Source organism: Lichenostomus cassidix, chromosome 2 (assembly GCF_008360975.1).
Source record: "Lichenostomus cassidix isolate B80296 chromosome 2, HeHo_3.0, whole genome shotgun sequence".
In the NCBI taxonomy this organism is placed as follows: Eukaryota; Metazoa; Chordata; class Aves; order Passeriformes; family Meliphagidae; genus Lichenostomus; species Lichenostomus cassidix.
Genome location: NC_139482.1, coordinates 2,128,041 through 2,152,257, shown reverse-complemented (window position 1 = coordinate 2,152,257; position 24,217 = coordinate 2,128,041). Strand labels below are relative to the sequence as shown.

Genomic DNA, 24,217 nt, shown 5'->3' with positions numbered 1-24,217 from the left:
TATTTATGTATTTTTATATATGCATATGTGTTTAAAGTGTATATATGTGTGTAAAAGTATATATGTAAAAGTATATAAATATAGAAGTATATACATATATAAGTATAAAAGTAAATATATAAAAGTGTGCATATATATGTATACATGTATTTAAAATATGTGTAAAAGTGTATATATATATAAAAAAAATCAGTTTAAAAGTACATAAGTATAAAAGTATACATATAAAAGTATATAAATGAAAGTACATATGTATAAATATATATTGGTATATATATATATAACACACATTTATATATAGATAAAAGTATATATGTATTAATATTTATATTAGTATATATTAGTGTATATATACACTATATTTATATACTTGCATACATATAAAAGTGTACATCTATTAGTGTATATATACTATATTTATACACTAATATACTATATATATTGATACTTCTGAAACAATTTAAGATGTAATCAGGAAGCACAACCCAGTGAGGAAATTTTAATTGCTTTTAATAGAAATATACAATAACTACATCGTATTTCACAGTAAAAGGATTCTACACCTCATTTATCTCTGTGGGTTTGGCATCTCCAAAAATTCCCTGGAATTTTAGTTTTTTGTCTCTGGTGGTGGCACTTCTGTTCTGTGTCCCCACTGAAGGTGGGATCATCCCAGCTGTGTAACCAGGAAGGAGAAATCAAGCCCTGTAAAATGAATTAAAAATAAATTTTCTTTTAATTAAAGCCTTTCTTCCATGCTAAGCTGACTTGCCTTCTCTCCTCTTTCACATAGCTCAGTTAAAGTTCCTTTTTATCACCTTTTAAACATTTGTTTCCTCAATAAAGTCATTGTGTTCCAAAATTCTTTGCTTTAGCTCCGCTTATAAATACTGATTGTCCCCCCACATCACCCTATCTTTAGTCCTACAAAAAAAAAGAATGAACAAATTTAATTTAAGCAAATAAATGTATCCAGAGAAAATGGAAATGGCAAATGGATCCATCCTCACCTTTCGGAAGAAAATGGCACAAAACCCAGTTAAAATGCAATATAGTGGAGTTTACTGGGAAGTGGAGTTCACCATCAGTCAAGTATTATTGATCTTGAGACTGGAAAAAAGAGGAAGTGCTAAATTCCAACTAAATTAAAAAATAATTTAAAACCTAACAAACAAAAACAAAAAAAACCAAAACAGACAAACAAAAAAACTCAAAAAACCAAAACAAACCAAAAAAACCCCAAAAAACCCACCCAAACCCCCACTAAAGCTACCCTTCCACATACATTTATTTGTCATTTAAATTAAACTTCCAAATCTGAGCAATAAAACTGCACTGATAAAATACACTGCAAGTGCCACACAACACCCAACGTGCCCCAAATATTGAGTTTATTCCCTGCAGCTTTTCTGACACAGCAATAAGTAGGAAATGAGGTCAGCTTTCCCTAAAAACCTCAATCTTTCTTTGCTGTGTTGCAGTTCCCCCTCTGGTTTGTCCCAAAACCTCCAGTGACATTCCCAGCCAGCGACTGTCACCCTGCAGCTGCCTGAAGTCAGCACAACTGGAGAATAAAATAATATATAAACCTGAAACATGAAGCTTTTTACCCATTTCCATATCATTTTTTCCTCTCAAAACCCTCAAAGGTGTAAAATCTCAAGCAGGGATGAAGGAAAGTGGAGAAAACACAAACATTTTCAGTGTTCTGGCAGCAGAGCACTGAAGTTACTCTGAAAAACTCTGATTTCAGTGGTTGGAGGAGACAGCAGAATTCCACACTCCTTTGGCCTGGATGAGACAGAGGGGGAGAGAGGAAATCCAGACATAAACCCACAAAAAGGCAGAAATTAATTATTTTCACTGGCTCAAGAACAGTGTGTTACAGAAAAAAAAAAAACCCAAGAATTTTCCTTGAAGGGAAGTCTACCTAAAAGAAAATACCACACAGGGAAAGGGTTGGGGAAAAAAAAATAGAATTTAAAGCCCAAATGTAGCATTTCTCTTTGTTTCCATCCAGCAGAAGCTGTGCTCCCAAAAATATTAAGTAATTAGAAGTAGTGGGAGCTACACACTCCTCTCAAAATAATATTCAAAATGCCTCACTGCCTGTGCAGAGTGGTTTTCAGCAGGAATTGTTGGGAGGGGAAACACACTCAAAATATTAATATTAAGCTACAAATATTAGTAAAAGCTTTTTAAAGGTAATGGCTTCAAGCAATGCTCACATAAAACCTCCTGGCCACAGCAGTGTGAGTAATTATGTATAATATTGTATACTCCTATTAGTAATTATGTTTTTATTAGGGGATTGCAATGATTTAAATAACTCAGTAGAATAGATATATTTCTATGTATCTATATATCTATATATCCATATATCTATATATATAAGGTCATATTATATATATTTCTATTTCTATATTTATTTCTATTTATATGAAATAGACTGAAGTATTATCAGTCATTCTTCTGGACTCCTCACCCTACCAAGACAACTTTTTTTCTGGAATTTTACTATAACAGGAAAGGTAAAAAACCCAACAACGAAGACAAGCACTGATTCCAGATTTTTTTTTTTTAAATTGGAAAGTAGAATAAAAGATGAAAACTTCTTTTTCCTGAAACCAACCATTCAATGTATTCCCCTCTGCAATCTCTGTGCAAACTCCTGTCTTATCCCATTGGGATTTCAGGCTATTCCAAGTGCCTATCCCACTCTTTTCCCTCAAAAAGCATCACTGAGGCAGCAGAAGGGGAAACTGAGGCAGCAAGAGGGAAACTCACAGAAAAAGGGGATCAGGAAGGGTTCCACTTTTTCCAGCTGTTTGGATCAAGGCTGGAATCTCAGCAGGTCACCTGAGATCCTCCTTGGCCACCAGGTTGGTGCTGAGGAAATTAATTCCCTCACTGGAAAGGTCAAACCCTGGACAGGCTGCCCAGGGAGTCACCATGCCTGGAAATGTCCAAAAAATGAGTGGATGTGGCACTTGGGGACAGGTTTTAGTGGTGGATTTGGTAGTGCTGGGTTAGTGGTTGATGATCCAAGAAGATTTTTTTCCAGCCTTGGTAATTCCATGGATCTCAGTGAGGCAAAATCAACCTCAGCACCTTCTAGTGCAAATTCACCCAACTAAAACCATTATTAATGGTGGAGAAGGCTGTGAGGGAGAATAAAAAATTTAAGGATAACATGGATCAAGTCTCCTCCCCCTCATTTCTACCTCATTTTTTCTCCAGAAACCACTGAACACCATTTCAGCACCACCTTGTGTCTCACCCTGTGTCACCTGCAGCTGCTGGCAACAACAGAAGCCTTTCAAATGCTGTGAAGAAGACAAAAGCAAAGTGTGTCTGAGGCAGAAAAAGGATTCAGGGCTTCCCCAAACAGAGGGGTTTATTCAGTGTTTGTTGAGGCTCTGCTCAGCCCAGGACAATAAAACCATTCTGAGCAGGCTTTGCACAATGGGTGGCAGAGAGGAAAAGCTGCTTCTGGCCACAGCCTGGCCTTTGTGGCCTCTGCAGGATCCAGTTTGATTTATTTTCCCAGCAGAAAGACTTTGTGAACAACCCCACACCTGACCAACAGACTAAGGCATGGTTCTTGCCAGCAAGCAACCTGAAAATGCATTTATTCTGTTGTGTCTTCACACCAGGCAAACAAAAGGCATCATCTCTTCTCCTTCAGATGAGTCACATTTAAATCAGAGACAATAATTAATGAGGTAGTCGACAGAATCATTTTACAGCAACCATAGAGTTTTAATCAATATCAGCATTTTTCACAAATTCCTTTCACAGTAACACTGAAACAGAGGCAAAATGTGATTTTGGACGGCTTTAGTTACAAATATTCATGCAAAAACTTTTTTCTTTTTTCTTTCTTTTTTTTTGGTCAAAATGGGACCTCACCTGGGCACCTCTCTCATCGTGACTTTGTGTAATGGATTTATTGCAATACAAAAATAAAAAGGAATCCTATAAATCACTGCAGGCTGGCAGGGTCAGGAGGCACAGAGCTGGCTGGCTTTGGAAGCAGAGAGGAATATGCTGACTGCAGAAGGAAGAAAAATTGGGAAAGCAGAGGAGCGCTGGCAGGCAGAAATATGAATCAAGAAGAAATGCCAAGGTATTTGGCTGCTCCAAAAACCCTCAAGGGTGGTGGATGGAGAAAACCCTACCTGCAGGTGGGCAGTTTGAGAGCTTTCCCACCTGGGATGGGTTAAAATCAAGGTCTGACACGTGAAGCACAAGGTGTTCCTCTTCCTGAACACAATTCCAGTGGTGGGAAGAAATGCCAGCCTGAATGATGCCTTCCTAAACTTATCAGCAAGTTTAGGAAGTTCAATGCAAGGAGCAATTTGCAGCAAAAAACTTCAGCCTGAGAATACATCTTAACAAGAGCAGCATGATCTCCACTCAAAATGAAAAAAAAAAAAATTATAATACCACAGAATGGTTATTCTGAACTGAAAAGTTCAATGCAGGGAACAGGGAAAGTCCTGATCCCATTGCTTCAGTTGGAACACACACAGAGCACAGTCAGACAGAGTGTCAGCCTGGAAATCCACCCAGAGCCCAACCCAACAACACATGGCAACCCCTAAATACATAGGGACCAAGCCAACAACACATGGCAACCCCTAAATACATAGGGACCAAGCCAACAACACATGGCAACCCCTAAATACATAGGGACCAAGCCAACAACACGTGGCACCCCTAACTAAGTGGGGATTGCCCTCAGGAAAAGGTGCAATTCCCTGGATTTGTCTCTCCACAGCACTCAGTGGATGATCCAACCCAGCGACCACCATAGCTTTGGGTTCCTGCTGTTCAGTCCCGGCTTGAGGAATCCTGGGAGACTTCCCCCATCAAACACCAGCCTTCCCAAAATCCCCAAACAAACCAGGCTCTCCCTAAGGCAAACGGTGCTTCCTCATCTATTTAGCAGCACTTTTCGGCCACCACTCGGGTGTGGTGGCGGTGAGCTTCACTTTGTCCCCTCCCAGCTTGATGCAGAGCGGCTCGTTGACGTGAGCCAACCTGAGCAGGGCGATGCCGAGCTCTCCTCCTCCAGCTCGGAACTTCCCTGCCGGTTTGCCCGACTCGGTGAGGATCTCAGCACCCTCGGGAATGCCCTGGCTGGGCAGAGGGGCTGGGAAGCAGACAGGGAGCAGCCGCTTGCGGATCACCCCCATGTGGTGGGTCCTGGCTGTCAGCTCCTGCCCGATGTAGCAGCCTTTGGTGAAGCTGATGCCGTTCATGAAGGCCAGGTTGGATTCCAGAGGGAGGGCCACTCCGGGTGGGAGATCTTTCACACCTTCGGGAATTCCTAGGACGGCAACAAAGGCAAGAGGTGAGCGCTCCTCGTTGGACTTGTGCTCTCAGTTGACTCATTATCAGCTCATTTTCCCATCACCTTTCACTCTGCCAATTAATATAACCCTTTAGCAGCAGGGACACGCTAAAATCAAAGGCATTTGGGGCTCCCAGGACCATGATCCCTCTCCAATCAAACATCCTCTCCTTGACCTCAGAGTTAACTCAGCAAATCCAGCCGCAAAATTTTTAGAAAACCAAGTCTGGGTGTTTCCTTTCCCTTCCTCAGCAAGGAGCAAAACGCCCAGGCTGTGCGTCATCCCCAAAATCATCAAAATTACTCAAACCACAGAGGCTTCTCTCTAAGAAAATGAATAATCCTGGCTTTCTTTTAGCATTCCTGGCCAATCCCCATAATCTGAGTAATAGAAAATTATACCCAGACATTGCCACCAGACAGGATTACAACCACCAGATCACTTTCTCACTCAAAGTAGCAATTAATACCTGTATTTAGTAACAAATTAAACTCATTAAAACATAGCAATGCAGGTTTTGTAACTTATTCCTGCTTTATATCAGTGTATAGACTCCCAAAATCCACAGTGGAAAAGAGAATTTGGCTTTACCTTGTTTATACCTGTGCCTGTGGTAATTTTGAACGTCTCCAACTTGACTCCCAGGGATAATCTCTGACAGATTTGCTCCTTTCTTTGCAATCAGTCTCCAGCCCATGACTTCTGCCCTGGGGTCAGGAGTTAAGAGCAGAGCCTGGTCTGGAGATTTTGGGAGGGAACTGGTGTCCCCAGGGATGACAGCCCAGAGGGAGAGGTCAGGGCAGGGGGCGATGGTGACTTTCCTGCGGATCTTGTAGAGTTTCAGGTGTTTCTGGATGGAATCCAGCACGCTGCTGTCGCACTCCAGCAGGATGTGAGGCTCCTCTGCTGTGCTCCGGTGGAGCCTAAAAAAAAGCAACACCCCCAAGGGCAGGAAAACAAACCCCCAGAGAAGCAGGAGCTGCTTTATCCGGATCCTGGTGCAATTCCAGAAATCTAGGGGGTTTCTGTGGCACACAGGGAGCAGCAGCCACCAGCTGTACTTTCCTAGCAAACACTGCCCTCACCTCTCCTAGGGGACAGAAACAGCTCTGGTCACGTGGAATTCTCCATCCTTACCTACACTGAGGGCAATTTCAGCAGGGGGAGAAACTTCAGTCAGCTGTGCCTTCCATTGTCACAGAATCCCAGAATGGTTTGGGCTGGAGGGGACCCTAAAAATCATCTCATTCCAATCCCTGCCATGGCAGGGACACCTTCCACTGTCTGAAGGTGTTCCAAGCTCTAATGTCCAGCCTGGCCTTGGACACTGCCAGGGATCCAGGGGCAGCCACAGCTCCTCTAGGAATTCCATCCCAGCCCCTTTCCACCCTCCCAGGGAACAATTCCTTCCCAATCTCCCATCCATCCCTGCCCTCTGGCAGTGGGAAGCCATTCCCTGTGTCCTGTCCCTCCGTCCCTTGTCCCCAGTCCCTCTCCAGCTCTCCTGGAGCTCCTTCAGGCCCTGGCAGGAGCTCTGAGCTCTCCCTGGATCCTTCTCTTCTCCAGGGGAACATTCCCAGCTCTCCCAGCCTGGCTCCAGAGCAGCCCCAGCCCTTGGGCCATGCCGTGTCCTGCTCCCTGTCCCTGCTGTCCCTGCTGTCCCTCACGCCAGCCCTGGACACAACCTGTCCCCAAACTCCCAGCAGGGATTCCCTCTCCCCCGGTGGGGATATTGCGGCCATCGCACTGTTCTGCTGGGGTGACCCACAGAGGCTGCAGCAGGTGATGACAAACACACACACAGACGAAGCGCTGTTTGCACATCAATGTAGAAATTCCAGCCGGAAATGTCACACGGCGGTGACAGCAGCCACCCCCCGCCACCCCGCCATGGTCTCGCCCGGCTCCCCCCGCCGCCGCGCCGCTTGGTCTCACCTGTACAGGATGACGTCATACAGGCAGCGCCCCTGCACGTTCAGCGCGTGCGCGTACAGCGCGGGGGGGGCGTCGCCCGCCGCCACCAGCTGCGTGACGTCATTGGTCAGCAGCCCCTGCAGGAACACGGCGGCCTCGGCGCCCCGCACGCCCAGCAGCGCTCGGCCCAGCGGGAAGCAGGCGGCGGCCGCGCCTCGCTGGCCCCGGCACCACCGGCGCAGGCCGGGGGCCGTTATTGCCCTCACCAACATGGCGGCGCCGTCAGAGGGTCCCCCCGCCGCCGCCGCCGCCCGCCGCCGCCGCCATCTTGTGTGTGACCGCGGGGAGGGCGACACCTGCTGGCGGGGCCGGGGCGCCGCGGGACCGCCCCCCCCCGCAGGCCACGCCCACAACCATTAACCACGCCCCTTTTCCTTGTGGTCACGCCCCTCATAGGATCAGTCGTTCCCTGGCCACGCCCCTAAGGGACTCGATCCCGCTCATTGGTCGCGCTCTCACGAGGCCACGCCCCCGGGGCCGAGCAGGCTGGGTGCTCCCCGCCATCCTTCAGGGGAGAATTTGGGAATTCTCCCGCCTTTTCCCGCCCCTTCCCGGCTCCCCGGGCATGGAGCGGGTGAGGGGAGCAGCCCAGAGCGCTTCCCGCTCCCCGGCTTGGCCGTGGGGGCCCTCGGGGGCTGCCCAGCCCGGCTCTCCCTGCTCCATTTAATTACAGTCGGTCAGGCTGGAAAAGCTTTCCGAGCCCAACCTGTGAGCGAGCAGCACCGTGTCAGTGAGAGCATGGCATAAAATACCACCTCCAGTCATTCCTTAAACGCCTCCATTCCTTCCTCCGCCGAGCCTAAAACCCCCCGGAAGTTGCAAACAGAGGATACAGAGCCATTCTCCTCCTCCAGCTACATTATGGCTGTCAGGATGGAAGAGAGACTCCACAGGTTCCTGTTTGCCATCGTTTTATTTCTGCAGGACCCACCGCCTCCTCTCCACCCTCTTTTAACACCCTTGGAAAAACTGTCTGGTTCCATCTTGAAGTAAACTATAGTGTTTGGCAGTGGGACTTTCTGCTAAGCATTGCATGGAATAAAATCATGGAATCGTGGAGTGGCTTGGGTTGGAAGGGGCTTTTAAAGGCCATTTAGTCAAAGAAGTTCAACCCATCGGGTTGCTCAGAACCTCAGCCCAACCTGACCTTGGATGTGTCCAGGTGTGGGGAATCCCTGTGTTAACCCCCGTTAAAATCACGGAGCTGCAGCTGTTTGCCTCCCTCTGGAATATTCCCTGCCGCTCTGGGAAGTGCAGTCAGCAGGACTGACATAGCCCCGGGTTTGGCTGCAGCTCGTTCCGCTGGAATTCATCCCACAGTCCAAGGAATAGCCCGGAGTCACCCCTGTCATTTGCCATTCCCCTTCTGCAGCAGCTGCAATTGGCTTTGAAGCCATCCTGGCCCTGAGTGACCCTGCTAAAATCTCCAGGGCAGGCAGCATCAGCACGAACCCACCGAGCCTAAAACCCAAGTGAAGGGAGACTCATTTTGCAGGAGCTGGAAATGCTCTGCGAGTTAATCCAGCCAGCCCTGGGCAGGGCTGGGCTCTCCCCTTGTGCCCCAGCAGTGATAACCTTATCACACATCCCCGTGTCCCTGGGCAGTGCTGACAGATGGGGAGAGTTCAGCACGAAATTCCGGGCTGGATCTGCAGGTGGAGAAATAGAGATGTGGGCAGAGGGGACTCGAGGTGACCTTGGCGCTGGACGTGCTCTGGCACGAGCTGTGTGACAAAAATGGGGCTGAGGGAACCTGCCTGGCTTTAAGGCAGCTGAAGGAGCAGAGAGATGATGCTCGGTGTGGTTCTTTCCTGTCCCTGCAGGTGGGAATGTGCCAAGAGCAGGAGCTGGGTTTGCTTTTTGAAGGTTCAGAAAGAGGGGAAATCATATATTTGGAAGAACAGCTAGGCTGAAACTCCAGACTCCAACAGGCACCATGGATGTCCATGTGAATCCAACTTTAGGACTCTTATACCTGTGCCACATCCCTCATTCTCCCACCAAGCCATGGGGACCAGCACTGGCCATCCCACAGGCAGCTCTTTGCCATCTCCATGCCTTCTCAACCACCACAGGTTGTGTATCAAACCCCACAGAGATATCTGAAAGGGCAGCAAAAGAATTAAAAGTGAAAACTAAACACATTTTGGCATTTAGAACCTTTATTTGCTTTTACTACTTCCTACCACTTTTATTCCCTTTTCTCTGGGTTTTCTTTTCTTTTCTCAGAGTTCTGCAGCCAGTGAAATCGTATTGAAACATCTCAGTGTCAGAAATGAGAACTCTGCCAGTTCAGTGCATTAAATCAGCTCAGGACGGTTTGAGACAATCCACAGTGTGATTGGAGCACCCTCGGAAGGTTTCTGCCAGCCCTCAGTGAGTCTTTGCCTGTCTTCACTACAACTGGGGAACCTGCAGCCTGGTTGGAGGGACAACACAATTCCCAAAGCTTCCATTGTATTAATTTCTAGTGGAAGGTGTGGAGTTGTAGTGGAAGGTGTCCCCACCCTGGGCAAGGGGTTGGAATGCAATGATCGTTTTTAAGATCCCTGCCAACCCAAACCTTTCTGGGATTCTGATGTTGCCCCTGATGGATCATCCCCCACCAGCTCTGGAATTTCTAGAGGGTTTTTGGAAGGAGAGCATGGGGTGACAAGGCACAGCATCCTTGGCTAAGCCCTTTCCCAAAGTGAAAACTCCCTCCTCAGTGGAGCACCCCACCCCCAGTGGCTCAGGGTGGCTCAGGATCCTTCCCCCAGCTCAGAAGTTGGTGACAAAGGACAGATTCCCTCCCTGTCCCTCACCAGCCCCTGGCTGGTTGCACAAGCTGCCTGCAGCCTCCTGCTCCATCAGCTTTCCACTCTCTGCTCTCCCACTGCCCCAAACCCTGGACAGCCTGAGGTTCCCACTTGTGACAGCTCATCCTTGGCATTTCTTTGTCCCCAATTCATCCTCACCAGGGACAACCTCTGCAGTCAGCCCTGCAGGTTAATGCTGGCATAATAAACTCACTTTGTCCAGCTTTTTCTCTAGAGCGTTAAACACAAACCCCATACACAAACCCATGTGAGCTGCTATTATTCATCCCCAACCCTGTGAATTAAATATTCCCCAAGCTGTGCCCTGGGAGGTCAGCCACAGGCAGCTGGGACATGGGGCTGTGGTAAACCATGGATGCACTTCTGGGACAATATCCCTTCATCTTGGATAGGAAAACAGGGATTGTGGCTGGCCTGGGCAATGCAAAGACCAGTGATGATGGGGGAAATTGCAGAGACAACAGGCAGCAGGCAGAAACAGAGCAACGTGCCAGCTGAGGTTGCAGGGAGTGAGTTTGTGAATCCAAGGGCCTGTTCTAGGAGGAGGGTGGCTGCCTTTTCTCCCAGAGAAGAAAAAACACCTTGAAGTTGCACTGGATGAGGTTTAGGTTGGGTTGAATATTAAGGTAACATTTTTCACTGTAAGAGTGGTCAGGCAGTGGAACAGGCTGCCCGGGGAACTGGTGGGATCACCATCCCTGGGAATGTTTAACCATGTGGACACAGCACAACCACTATGATTTTGTGGTTGTGGTGGTGGGATAATAGTTGGACTTGATCTTACAGGGCTTTTCTAACATTTAGGACTCTGATTCCTGCTGGTGGGACTGAGGGGGAGGGTGAAGCTGTTACTGCACTTCCCCATGAGGAGGGATTATGAGCCAGTGGGCTGCTGTAGCTGGAATTCTGTCTGCAGTATGGAGCAGTTGCTGGAAACAATGGGTGTTGTGATCCCAGAAAGAACTGCACAGACATTTCAATCTAGCTTTCCAAAGTGGGAGGGGTTGCAATTACTCTGTGTGTTCCCCAAATTCTGCTGGATGGGGGCTGCTTTTGCCATTCCTCCTTCCACTAGCCTGATCAACCCCCAGGCAAGGACACCTCCTGGTTGCTCCAAGCCCCCCACCCAACCTGGCTTTGCCTCTTCCCTGGCTTGCTTCTCAGTGGAACCACATCCTGGCTCATGCCAAAGAAGTTGTCAATTTAGTTCAACTTCCAGAGAAACTGAAAAAAAAAATGCTCTTTGGGTCCAGAATTTGTTTTCCTAAGGACTTTTTGGGCAAGAGTTATGAGTTTACAGTGACTTGATGGGAGGAGCAAAGAGCAAGGTGGGTGGAAAGCCAGGCTCTCTCACCAAGTACTTTCCCATCGTTTGCTCAGCCTGAATCATTAGTTTCTCCCAGATTCCCCAAAGTTTCGCTGCTTTTCAGAGCCCAGGCTTCCCTCAGCACTTGGAGCTCTGTGCCTGAGGGATCTGCAGGCAATGATTCATCAGGGAGACAACACATCCCAAACAACTCGAAGGTCAACTGCTTCTTAAGGCAAAACTATTTTGTGATGATTTATAGCTGTACCAGGGAAAACAGAGCTCCTACATGGCTGAAACAGGAAAATCATGGACGGAGGAGTGTTTGTTCTCAGCACATAAAGCCCTTCTCAAGCAAACATCACACATGTTACATACTGTAACAAAATGTAACTTTTATTCCATATTAATAATGGATGTGGAATAGCCATAGTTCTGTTGGACTGATGTCTGTTTGTCTTTTTGACCAGTGTTTGAAATTCTAACTACAGCCCAGATGTAACATTTACACTGAAAAACACAGATTCAACCTCAAACTCCAAAAATTTCTAGTACAAATACAGGTAACACATTAGAAAAATTTACAACCAAATAAAAAAAAAAAAAAAGGAACAATCCCAAATGCTTTGTAACAGCAAAGACTGGTTATGGCCTTGAGTTAAGTTCAAGTATTTCCCAGTGGAATGCAATGCAAGCAAGAAGGTAATCTGGCTTTTATGGGACATTCCTGGCCCTGAATAGTAGAAAGAGAAATACAAGTGTGGGCACTTTATCTGACTGAGTTTAGCAAGAGAGACACAACATTTATGATTAGTTCAGCCAAAAAGCTAAACCTGTCTTGTCTATGGACAAAACTGCTACCTGGAGAACTGGAAAAAAAATCAGATCATTATTATTACTGTACATACTTACTTGCTCATTTCCCCCCTTCCTCCTCCACTCTGTGACCTCTAAATCCTTCAGGATATTACATCTTTCCACTGACTCACTGCTGCAAAGGTAACCAAATGCCATCGTCACTCTGAAGGATCAGGGCAGAAGCAGTAGTATCCCTTCTTTTATCTTGTCAGTTTGGGCAGGAAAAGATAGAGCAGCAGAATACTCACAGCCACAAGCAGAATCCCCACAATCATCCCTAACTCAACCAGCACGCAGCTCGAGGGGTTTCATTTAAAGAGTGGAAAGAAATGCCAATGGTATGATTACCTTCTCTATTCCCAGGGCTGTCCGACCCTTGCTGGCTCCTGTGCGTGGCCCAGGCGGCATCTGAAAGAACTGAGATCCCTCCTTCCCAGGCTCCTAGGAGTCCTCCAGGCTAGCTGGGACCTGACAGGCAACTTTGCATCCCTCCCAGCCAGCCCTGACACCAGAGCATTCCTGCTGGGATTACACCCTTGCGCTCGAGTCCCTGTGAAAACTTGGCCAACATGGGAAAGCAGGATCAGCTCCCCTTGTCATGCAGGGAGTAACTCCAACCCTGAGGAACGAGTGAGACTGGGAGGAGTTACCCCATTTCCCCGCCTCAACAGAGGGCTTATTGATCCCCCCAGAATCTGCCCTGGGTCTGGTACTCATCAATATTGCAATTATTGATCGCTGTTTGTGGAAAACAGCGTGTGCATGTGAGATGTGAGAGTGACACCAGCTGGTGACAGGCTCCAAACCCTCTGCAGGACCCACTCAGAGCCTCTCATGGCCACTGGGACTGGCGTGCGACAATAAAAAGGGGGTTTGAAGGATGGCAGAAGGTTCTCACTCTACAGCTGCATATCTGGAGAGCGAAACAATCCCCAGGCCTGGGGTTTTGGGGAAGTGCAGGGACAAAAGGTGGCACAAGGACCAGCAGTGCCACACTGCTGGGAACATGTGGAGTGGCTGGTGTTTGTTCAGAGACACCAGGGAAAACCACGCTGAGAAAAGCAGCCCTTAGAAAAACGTTAAACTCTGCACATTTTGGGTATTTGGAAACTCTTTTCACCCTCAATTCTGATTTAAGCTAAACATCTCCAGTCTCATCAAAGGCATGAGACTTCTCTATATCTCCATGAGGTTGCAGTGAAAAGCTTCATGTTACCAACTGGGAGTCATTTGACAGTGTCAAGTTGGCAAGGAAGATCCATGCGCCTTTCCCACCCTCCTGAACCTGGTATCTCCTGCCATGGGCCCTGACCACCTCTATTGCTGGGGTAGCAGCTACAGCCCTGACGTACAGAGTTGGTTTAGTGAGTTGATCAGGTCTCTGTGACCAGGTTTAGGAGTTTTTTGCTTACAATCTGCTCCCCACTTGCCAAGGTTTTTTTCCTGGATCAAGAGCAAGGGAGTCGCATTCCTATCCCTGGTGTAGTGACTCACAGGGGGATCTGCAGGTCAGCAGGGGCCGAGGGGCAGATCTGAGTCACCAGGAAATGCTCAGGCCATGCCTGGTGCTGAGAAAGGTGTCACTGGTAGGGGCAGGAGAAATGCAAGATCTCGGCTCCTGCATCGTGTGGGAAGGACAAGTTTATCCACGACCATTGTGTAAAGTTGTGATCCCAAGGGAAGGATGGAAACTCTGAGGGATAACCACGGCTGGATGCCTCTTGGGTTCTTCCGATTCCTTTTCCATGAGCAACAAAACCATTTCCCGTGGGACACTGGGCTGGGAATGGAAGACAAGTCCCACTGATGCAGAGGCCAATCTCATGCCCTAAGCAGCTGCAGTGACCAGGGAACAAATTTCCATCTAGGATCAGCTCTCTCTCCTGCCCAGCAGCCTGGGCTGTGGCCCTGCTGGCGTTTTTGCCACGTGACAGCAGCCCTGTGAGCACCCAGCCTGTCCTTGCACTGCCCAGCACATCCCCAGCCAGCAGAGAACACCTTCCCACCTGTAGGACAAGGACAAACAGAGCAACTGGATATGTTTGTCTCCCCACCACCATAGTGTAAATTTTCTGAGCCCGTCCTGCAAAATTCCCAACACAAATGGGATGGATGTTCCTCCTGACTGCTGCTGTGCTGATCCTCCTCCTGGATCCAGCTATCCATCTGTGAAGGAAGATCTCAAGCAGCAAGAGCGAACAGCATTCCAGGCATTTCACCAATGCCTTCAGCAGGACCAAGAACAAGCCTGGAAGTGCTCCCCAGGCTGTTACCCACTGGATTTACACGGCTTCTCACTAGGCATCACTCTCACACCCTTGAGATCAGTCCCTGAAAGACCTGAGGATGCCTGTTCCTCCAGTGTCTATCCCTTTGGCCATTCTTGGGAACAGGCAGAAAATTTGGATTTGCCTTCCAGCTCCTGGGAACCTCGGCTGAGCTATGCCATGCATTAGAGACCAGTCCTGGAAGCAAAAAAATATCATTAGAAGGAAAGCCAAAGAACATCCTGCAAGATATCCGGCAGCCAATGTTCAGCTTGGCTTTGCCTAATAAATACTGGCACAGAGAGACTGGCACAGGGACAGTGCTCAGGGAGAATTTAATTCTTCTGCATTTGATCCTGAAGGTTCTGCCTATTTGTTCCTTGTGGTGGTGGCAAAACCAGCCTGACCAATCCACAGCAGAAACTTTGGAGCTCAGCAGCTTGATTTTGACGCACACCTAAAGCTCTGTAAGTGCACGAAAACCACCCTGAAGTCAAGCCCAGCTGAAACAAACTCCCAATGAACAAGGAAGAAACTTTCTGCAACTGTCCTGGTTGTGTCCCTACTGAAGCCAGATCTTCTGCAAAGCCCCCCAAGCAAGTGTGGGAACCCTCCCAGTTCCCCAAGACTGCTCTGGGATGAGATCAGCCCCAGTCCAGGAGCAGCTGTGTTTTCCCAGGGGAGGTGGAAGGCTGTCAAATGAGCAGAGGGTTGATACAGACACGTATGAACACGTGTGTGTGAACGTAGACATACAGAGATTGATGTAAATGTAGTATCTATACATGAACACACACCCACCAAGGACACACTAGGCATAGATTTGCCATCTGCCACTATTTGTAAGGGTTTGATTAATCAGAAAAATTTGCCAACAGCACTTTTCCTCTATTAATCAGAGTAACAAATTTGCCAACACAGAATATCTGACCCCTGCTAAAATTCAGCAAGTAAAGGAGCCTAAACCCTTCAGGCTTTTGTTTTCCTGGTTGCATAAAGGCACTTTCTGATATTGTAGTTACAGAGTTCTTCACAAACTGCTGTTTCACATCAATTCCCATCACATCTGTAGCAAGTGCTACACAGGCACCGGTAGGACGCAATGTCACTGCTCACTCCTGCTCCGGAGAGTGGGAGCAGATTTGCTTTTTGCTTCGACACAGAGGAAGAAAAGGTGCAATCTTCAGCCCTGTGCTGGTTTAGGTCTCTCTGTGTGAGGCAGGCGCTGTGTTCCTGCCCCAGACCTGATGTGGGTGAAACCTCCTGGCTCACAGCATCCAAGGACGCCTTCATTGGCATCTGCCAATGGGCAGGATTTAGCCAGTCCAGGCAGGCTGTGAACCTGCCGTGAAAGTCCCTTCAATACGTCAGTGGTTTTCTTATGAAAGTATCAGAAATTAGTTTGATTAAGGGTATTTAGTAATTAAACACTGCCTGGCCTGCAGCACTCAAGCCTTGCTGTGCAGGAGGATGGCTGATCCCAGTCAGCCTGACTTCCCTCCTGAGCCACCAGCAGCTGCTCTTCCCACCACAGTCCATTGTCCGGTCTCTGTTAGGATGACCCGAGCACTGGGAGGTGTGGGGGGTTTGCTGTTACTCACTAGAGGTTCCTGTTACTCACTGAAAGTTCCCAGCTGGAGAACGCGTTGGAAACAGGCAAAAAATGTCTTTTGTTAACACACTGGAAGACAGAACTTAACTGATCCGAAACTCCTTCACCCTCTTGACTTGTGCACAAAAACCGTGCCCTGTGAAACTAACGTGAGGTTAACACCGAAAACCAGAAACAAACCAGAACAAAAACCCTGCTCACGCTACCCTCTCACCTTCCCCACAGAATTATATCCACACAGATGCCTTCCCATCTTTGCTGCTGGAGCTGCCTTTCTCCAAGGAGGCCTTGGGCTTAGCACCTTGTGTCTCCTGGGCGGTGTTGGCCCTGTTCTGCTCCACCACGGTGCCCCCTGAGGCAGGGCTGCTGGCTCTAGAGGGCTGACTGTTGGCCTGGCTGCGGCTGTAGCTCTGGAAGGCGATGGCCAGCTGCTCCTGGGCCACCCGCAGTTGCTTGTGCAGGTTGGACAGATCCGCCGGCAGGTTCTCATCAGGGCTGGTGCACTGCTGCTCCTGAGCCACGTTGGCCAAGTTCTGCTCGTGGGCCATCAGGCTGTTGGGGATCCTGGTGGACTTCTCGGATCTGACCACCAGGTTGTACTCGGGAGGGCAGGAGATGTTCTTGCGGTAGGGGTAGTTGTAGGGCGGCTGGTGGAAGCGGTCGATTTTGCGGTTGCGGATGGCGTCACGGATGGTCCCGAAGCACAGGTGCAACATCTCGCACATGTTGAGCAGCAGGCACAGGCAGCTCACCACATACATCACCAACAGGAAGATGGTCTTCTCCGTGGGCCGGGACACGAAGCAGTCCACGGAGTGGGGACAAGGGGCCCTCTTGCAGACGTAATAAGCTTCCACCTTGAAACCGTACAGAAAATACTGCCCGACCAAAAAGCAAACCTCAAAGCAAGCCCTGGTGAGGAGCTGGAAGACGTAGATTTTCATCAGTCCCTCCTGCTGGATTCGCCTCCTGCCGTCATGCTTCTGCTGCTCCTCGCACTTGGGCTTTGCCTGGGCTTTCTCTTGCTCGGCCACGTCGTCCGAGATCATGGGCTCCTCCTCGTTGGCCTCCACGGCATCCTCCATGTTGCGCACAGCCTGCCAGTTCGGGGCCAACTGCTTCTTCTTCTTGAAGCCCTTGAGCTTCTTCTCCTCCTCGGCCAAGCGGGCGATCCTGTGGATGGCGTAGCCCAGGTACATGACGGAGGGCGTGGAGATCACGATGATCTGGAAGACCCAGAACCTGATGTGCGACAGCGGCGCGAAGGCATCGTAGCACACGTTGTCACAGCCTGGCTGCCTCGTGTTGCAGGTGAACTTGCTCTGCTCATCGGAGTAGATGGATTCTCCCCCCACCGCCGTCAGGACGATGCGGAAGACGATGAGCACGGTGAGCCAGACCTTCCCCACGAAGGTGGAGTGGTTGTGAATCTCTTCTAGCAGGCGGGTGAGGAAGCCCCAGCTCATGTTGGTCATAAGGGCTACTCAGTTATAACCTGTGGGGAGAAGAGAAAATGAAACAGCAGAGCTTGAAATCAGATCTTGAGCCAGCAGGAGGACCAGAGCAGTGACTGTCCCAGAGGCCATGCCTCCAATCCTGGGGTCAAGTTTTGGGCCCCTCATGACAAGAAGGACACTGAGGGGCTGGACAGTGTCAAGAGAAAGAAATGGAGCTGGCAAGGTTCTGGAGCACCAGAAGAGTCTGAGGGGGACCTTGTGGCTCTGCACAACGCCTGACAGGAGGGGACAGCTGAGGAGTCAGGCTGTGCTTCCAGGGAACAGGGACAGGAGAAGAGGCAATAGCCTCAGTTAGCACTAGGGGAGTTTTAGTTTGGGTGTTAAGAAAAATTTCTTCCCTGAAAGGGTTGTCAGGGCTGGAGCAGTGGAGGATGCTCCCACATCAGACACTTACCCTGCTGAAACATCTTTCATTAACAAACCCAGAAAAATGCAAAGAATCAGCGAAAGCATGGAAATATTTATGTTTACAGGCTAATGGCCCTTTTAAGTTGCTCTTGAAACAAAGCAAAACAAAACAAAGCCTTAATCAAATACAGACTGTTTCAAAAATAAACCTTGAGAAGCTTTCAAGAGAAAACCATGCATTTATTAGGAGACCTGGACAGCTGGGAAGGAAGAGCTTGTAATAAGCATTTTCTGTTTAGCTTAGCTTCAACCCAAGCTCCTTGGGTGACCTCAGGCAGCACTACAGACAGCAGTCATTTCAGTGCTTGACTAGCACAGCCCTGACAGATACCTGGAAATGAGAGCAATAGGGAAAGCATCTAGACCCAAAGACCACTGGAGAAAAAAAAAGAGAAAGGAGCTGTGGAAAGAGTATGGACATCAACCCTAACTCTCCATGCTGGGCAAGCATGGCTGAGTCTACATGAAGATCCAGGAGGGAGCATGATCATAGAATTACAGAATTCTGTTATTTTTTGGGGGTTGGAAGTGACCTTAATGATCCTGTAATTCCATGGGCAAGGATACTTTCCACCAAACCAGGCTGCTCCAAGCCCACCTGACTGCGTGATGTCATGAGACCACAAGTCTGGTCCCAGCTTTGTTTTTTTGTGGGCACAAAATTGTGCTGTGGGGTTTCCATGGTGGGAGCAGCCGCAAGCACAGCCCCACACGGGAGCAGGAAGGGAAACACACCCCACTCTTCTCCACATCCAGCCCTTCTGGAATGTCATTTTTCTCCCACTGCTTCCCAGGACAGGAGCCAAGCAGAGCTGGTTTGGTTTGCTCAGCCTTCACGCTGCCCCTCTCAAAGGCTCTCGAGAGCAGGCAGATGGAATTTTCTAACCCTGCTATTTCCAGATCAAACAAATCCCCTGCGAACCCAAACCCCCAAGTCTTCACATGCCGGGCTGAGCCTGTGGGAGAGCTCTGCAGATGGTGCTATTCTTGTCCTGGGGATGGAGAAACTGAGGCAGGGAGGAGAGAAACAGCTGGGTAACAAACCAGGAAGAGAGGTGATTTAGGTTTAGAGAAAGTTATCTTCTCTGCCCCCTTCATGTATCAGGTGAAGAGCAACAGTTCTCAAAGCTGCTGGGACCAGAATCCCCATCTCCTGCCCCAAAACTGATGCCTTGGTCAGTTCCAACTGCAAGTGGGACAATTCAGCCACTGCAGGACATGGAAAGTGATGCCCATAGAGATATTTATTTACTGAGGAAACCTAGTTTATTTAGGGGTGAGATGGGAAAGTTACCCCGTTGAGTGCCTGTTTTTGCTTCCTTACAGTGCATATACCCTGAGGGATCTTTAACCCTTCCTAACAGGCAGATACGGGTGTTAAAAGATTTGCAGGATTAATCCAGGCACTTGGCCAAGCTCCAGCTGATGGGGGCTGGGAAGGGAAGACCCTGCTGGGTGTGGGACATGGAGCATCTCAGCCTGCACGAGACAGGGCTGGATCCAGCCCCACCCTGGCTGCCCCATGCAGGCATCCAGCCCCCCCACCAGCTCCCATCTGCCCCCCAAATTAGCTGCAAGCCCCGAATTGTCCTTAAAAATGCACTGTCAGAGTCCTGTAGAGCAGTTCATCTAAAATTCAGTGCACCCCTAAAGCGTTTCTGAAGTCTACATTGAGAATAATTCACTGTTTTTCAAGTGTTACTCACGGACACAACTCCCCAATCTCCAACTCACCTTCCCAGAAGCTGTTTATTGGGGTAGAGAGGGTCTGACCAAGGTTGTGACAGCTTTTAAAGTAAACATGGAAGTTTTGAACTAATATTTACCTGAGTTGTTATCAAAGCACCCCGTCTCCTGTGGAAGACACATGTGAGGAAGGACCACCCAACAAAATGCTCCCAAACCTCCTGAATTAAGCAAAAGCAAAGAAACTGCAAAGTAACAGAAATGATAGGTTGCTGCTTTGAGAAGACAATCCCTGGCTGCCACCACCCTGAGCTGTGTGACTACCACTGTCCCTGCAGGAACATCTGCAGGGAACAGCCACAAGCTGCTCCTGTGCCCTGGACCCCTCTGTGTGTGATCACACCTTGATGTTGCACCCCTGTGTATCCACCTGCTCTCCTGGCATTGAGAGCAGGAACCAAAAGAAATGAAATAAAAAACCTCTCCCTACAATTCAGTTTGATTAAACTTCCAACGGGTTTTAGGACTCAGTGGTTACAAAAACTCAACTGTGAAATTTCCACGTTTTTAATTGCTTAGGTGGGGGGTTAGTGCACCGCAATGCTTTGGAAGCAATTACAAATGAAACGAGCTTCCAAGGAGAATTTTGTTTACAGTGCCAATGAATAGACTGGCACGAGGAAAAGGCTGTGTCTCCCTCCCCTCAACCATCGAAGCATAGAACATGGATTTTTGCATCTTTCCACCTGCCGTAGACTCAATTCCTCTGTGCAGTATGGAAGTTACGCAGTCTGGGGAAAACAACCAACCAACCAACCAAATATCTGTGTGGATATGCAGCAGGTAGGTGGGTTAGATGAGATAATTCATGTAGCTGAATTATCACCTGAAGAAAAGAATCACCATGCCTCTGGATCTGAAATCCATTCATTCCCACATCCATCATCACATGCCACCTCTAGACTAACTGACACACAGCACATGAAACACACACAGGATACAAGTTTTGCTTCAGAGCAGCTCCAAAGGAGAGATTAGATGGCTGAAACCACCAGCAACACCTTAAGTAACCGAACTGCATATAGCCAGCACAAGAATGAGCTGTTTGCTCCACATTGTCACCATGCTGACTTCCCCAAACCTGCTGGTCCCTCTACACAATTGCAGGTACAGCTGTAACAACTGGCAAAGTTTTAAAAACTGAGTCTAAAATAAGCAAAAGAAACACAAAAATTAAATCTGTGCTAGCTGAAAGTCCTCCCATTCTGCACCACAGGGAAAACAATGGAGAAAAAAACCTACTTACAGAAACATGGTGCTTCTCGCCGTGGCTTTCCCTCCTCCACCGACATTCCTGTGCCTCCAGTGCCTCTGCCCGGCCCTGGAGAAGCTCCCGGCAGCATTTAAAGCACTGTCAAACCCCGCCTTTCCCGACCCCCCAGTCGGTCCCACCGCCTCTCCTGCCCTCACCGAGCCTCGGGAGAAGCAGGGAAGGTGCTCTGCACACGCACCAGGTGAGAGAAGGACTTTGGTTTGAAATCCAAACAAGCCACCGGGTCCGGTTTTAGGAGCGCCGCCTGGAATTTTGGCTGCCGAGTCGGTTGCGAGTAAATTAATAGCATCAGCTTGTGGCACTGGTAACAGATTTGTAAGGCAGAGAGCATGACTAATAGGGAACATGTGGAAAACACATTCTGCCAAAGGTTCCTTGGCTGTTGGGGAGAAAAACAGTATAAAAAAAACAACAAAAAGCTCACTAGTGGGGAAAAACTGCCCTGAAGCTCCTGCTTTGCTGCACCCCCAAGAATAGCTATCCTGAAAAAAGTGTTTCACTTCTGTAAGCTGGTGGAGGAAGCAGAGAGCAGGTGAAGAATGAGAAGGGGTTTTGAGACAAACTGAGCCTTTCTGGCTTCTCTGTACCTGCAAAAACGAATTGGTAGGATGACGATGCACATGAAACCTCCAGTAAGCGGTTTTCAGGAAGAAAACCTCCACTCTGATGGTTCAGGGATCACCTGCTCCATCCACGGGGAGTTCTGGTATTGCCATGCGTGAGAACCAGGGCTCTGTGTGTCTGCTGAGCTGGAAATAGAGAGACAAGGCAGAAAGTCCACCCAAGAAAGCAACATCAACAGCCAGATTATGGAAAACATCAGCTCTCTGAGGGCAGAAAGCATGGGAACATGTGCATTGGGATTCAGGGGATTATTGGAAACCATGTCGTTTTTCAGGAGCTTTCGTCCCTGCTCCTGAGAAAGTAAGATAGCCAGATACCCTCTGGTTTTCCAGAGCGCCTGAATGGATATGGAGGAGCAATTCCTGCTCATTAGGACTTGTGTGTTGCTATTGCAAGGAGCATCATCTGCACTGCACTTTCTCCCAGCTTTTTATTCCTCAAGGTTGTGTGTTATAAACTTATTACTCACTTATCATTGCTGTTAAGTTCATTCCCTGCTTGGAATCAGTCACCTAATATAAGCAGGAAAAGCCCTGTCAGCTGAGTGAGGTGTAGGGATGAACACATTTTTAGAGGAATATGCCACACTGGGAAAACCACGTTTTGGGAGGCATTTCGGGCAATTCAACAATTATTTCTAAAACAATTGATTACTACAGCCCTGGCTTCATATTCCAACCTCAGCACACAACACATTGCTCTCTCAAAAGATACAGAAAGGTTTCAGACATCATCAGGGCTAGAGATCTCCAGATCTCCTGCAGCCTCCCTGGAGATCACCCACGGGGAGAGTGAGAACGTGCAGCAAACTGAGGCTGCTTTATCCTTGCGTGTTCCTGGAATTGGCTTGGCCTCCAGCATGCTGGGGCAGTGACCTCCTTCCCTCCCCCCTCAGGATCCTTTGAGTCTGCAGACAGCAGTGGGTGACCTCGTGGTCACCTCCCAAGGAGCCACAGAAAGTTGTCTGCAGGAATCCTGCAGCACGTGTCACACCTCCTCCCTGAGAAAGCCACAACCTGTGACATCCCCAGAGCTCCGAGTGGCCACCAAGAGCTCATGCCCACCAAGCACCTGCGGCTGAAGTCCTGCCTGCTCCCACCAGGAGCTGCAGGAAAGTTGGTTATTCAGAAATAACCAGCTGAGAACAACTCCCAGGCTCTGCAGGACAGTGGGTTCAGAAATAAAAAGCAGTTCAGTCTCCCTGCTCCTGTAAGTCAGACAAATTTTCCAGGCTCTTTACTTTCTAACCGTGACTACTGTTTATACATGCAGCACTCACATCTAGGCAAAGGTTTTTTGGGGCATCTGTGCTCCAGACAGGCCAGGAAACATCTGCTCCTGCTCCGGCCTCCTGGCCAACAGCTCCAAGCATCACCCTGGCAGGGACTGAGGGATTCCCAGCACCAAAACAGCACGCAGGCAAGGAGGCAGACCCAGAAATGAGTGTATAAGAAAAAGCTCACCCTTGCAGCATCCCATGTGCTCAACTCGGCACCTGACAGTGAGAAATGTGAATAAAAGAGAGGAGATGGAGGGGAAAGGATGTAATGGAGCTTTGGGTAATTCTGGATGCTGCTGGGAGTCACCTCTCCAAGCCACCTCTCCCCCAGGCACTGTTTGTGTCTCAGAGCAGTAATCTCTTATTCATTTTAATGTCCTGAAATGTATTATTTATTTACATGTCCTACTAAAACAAACCAGTGCTGTTATCAATGGTAATGAGACCTCGTATAACATCTCCCTGTTACATCAGGGGTGAGAGGTGACCAGAATTATCCACTCCAAAGCACAAACCTACAAAACTCTGCGCCAGATTGTGCTGACAGTTTATTTTCTTACCTAATTTTCCTCTCCTGGATATCCACTTGTCCATTTTTTTAACTATATAGAATAGAGATATGCATCTCTGTGCAAATGGTAAACCTGTTTTTAAAACAAGAACCACTGTGTTGAAACCGAAGCCACAAAATTGAAATAAATCAAAAACACCAGCTTTTTACCTCACTGATTATTGTTGGATTTGGGTTTTTGAGATTATGGCATTTACCATCTGAGAAGCAAAAATGTTTTAACACCACAAACGAGAGCAAAATGTAAAGCAACAACTTTAGGGTTTTTTTTTTTTCCTCTTTGATGAACTTCACTAAACTTTCTTCCTGACTTTTTAAGGAGGGATGCAGGACATATCCTGCCCTTTGGTGGCTGTGAGTGCCACTTTGAAAGAGATTTGTGATGGAAAGCATGGCAAAGGCACTGCTAAAAACAAACTCTAGATTTTTGTATCATATTCTACGGTATTATAACACAACACGATTTGCATCATTGTTACAACAACATTATAATTAAACATAATAACATGTGTTATATATGGAAGACATTCTTTCCCCTTTTGCAGACAATAGAAATCCACTGATCTTTATTGTCCCTATTACTATAATCACTGTTATTACTAC

General features: G+C 48.2%; 2 protein-coding genes and 1 long non-coding RNA gene across 9 annotated transcripts in view; all 3 read right to left on the bottom strand.

The window, feature by feature from the left end:
* Window positions 1-494: 494 nt before the first annotated feature.
* LOC146440701 (uncharacterized) lies at window positions 495-1,178 on the bottom strand. The gene is made up of 2 exons (XR_014849642.1): window positions 819-1,178; window positions 495-705 (listed from the first exon to the last, which is right to left on the bottom strand). It is a non-coding gene; the product is annotated as an uncharacterized LOC146440701 (long non-coding RNA).
* Window positions 1,179-4,639: 3,461 nt separating this feature from the next.
* On the bottom strand, window positions 4,640-7,645 carry IBA57 (iron-sulfur cluster assembly factor IBA57). 2 transcript variants are annotated; one of them, XM_085050102.1, is made up of 3 exons: window positions 7,296-7,637; window positions 5,952-6,283; window positions 4,640-5,335 (listed from the first exon to the last, which is right to left on the bottom strand). In XM_085050102.1, the coding sequence occupies exons 1-3, from the start codon at window positions 7,544-7,546 to the stop codon at window positions 4,944-4,946; spliced, it is 975 nt and encodes a 324-aa protein (XP_084906228.1). In that variant the 5' UTR covers window positions 7,547-7,637; the 3' UTR covers window positions 4,640-4,943. The 2 variants fall into 2 exon arrangements, with proteins under 2 accessions (XP_084906228.1, XP_084906229.1); XM_085050103.1 differs by having other exon boundaries at window positions 4,972-5,335; window positions 5,963-6,283; window positions 7,296-7,645.
* A 7,993-nt stretch (window positions 7,646-15,638) lies between these two features.
* The window catches only part of GJC2 (gap junction protein gamma 2), a 48,776-nt gene continuing 40,197 nt past the window's right edge, over window positions 15,639-24,217 (bottom strand). For 5 of the 6 annotated variants that reach the window (XM_085050096.1, XM_085050093.1, XM_085050098.1 and 2 more), the window contains one exon: window positions 15,639-17,691. In XM_085050096.1, the coding sequence (XP_084906222.1) occupies window positions 16,424-17,671 (1,248 nt within the window). In that variant the 5' untranslated portion in view covers window positions 17,672-17,691 and the 3' untranslated portion in view covers window positions 15,639-16,423. Of the gene's footprint in view, window positions 17,692-21,113; window positions 21,203-24,217 lie in introns of those variants that run through there. The other variant, XM_085050097.1, reaches the window with a different exon arrangement.

What these genes read in the sequence shown, in the direction of transcription:
- IBA57 (XM_085050102.1), bottom strand. Translation starts at nt 7,546, where the DNA reads ATGTTGGTGAGGGCAATAACGGCCCCCGGCCTGCGCCGGTGGTGCCGG. An exon ending in TATGACGTCATCCTGTACAG is followed by an intron (nt 6,284 to 7,295) that starts GTGAGACCAAGC and finishes GCTTTTTTTTAG; the next exon opens with GCTCCACCGGAGCACAGCAG. An exon ending in CAGGCACAGGTATAAACAAG is followed by an intron (nt 5,336 to 5,951) that starts GTAAAGCCAAAT and finishes TTGCCGTCCTAG; the next exon opens with GAATTCCCGAAGGTGTGAAA.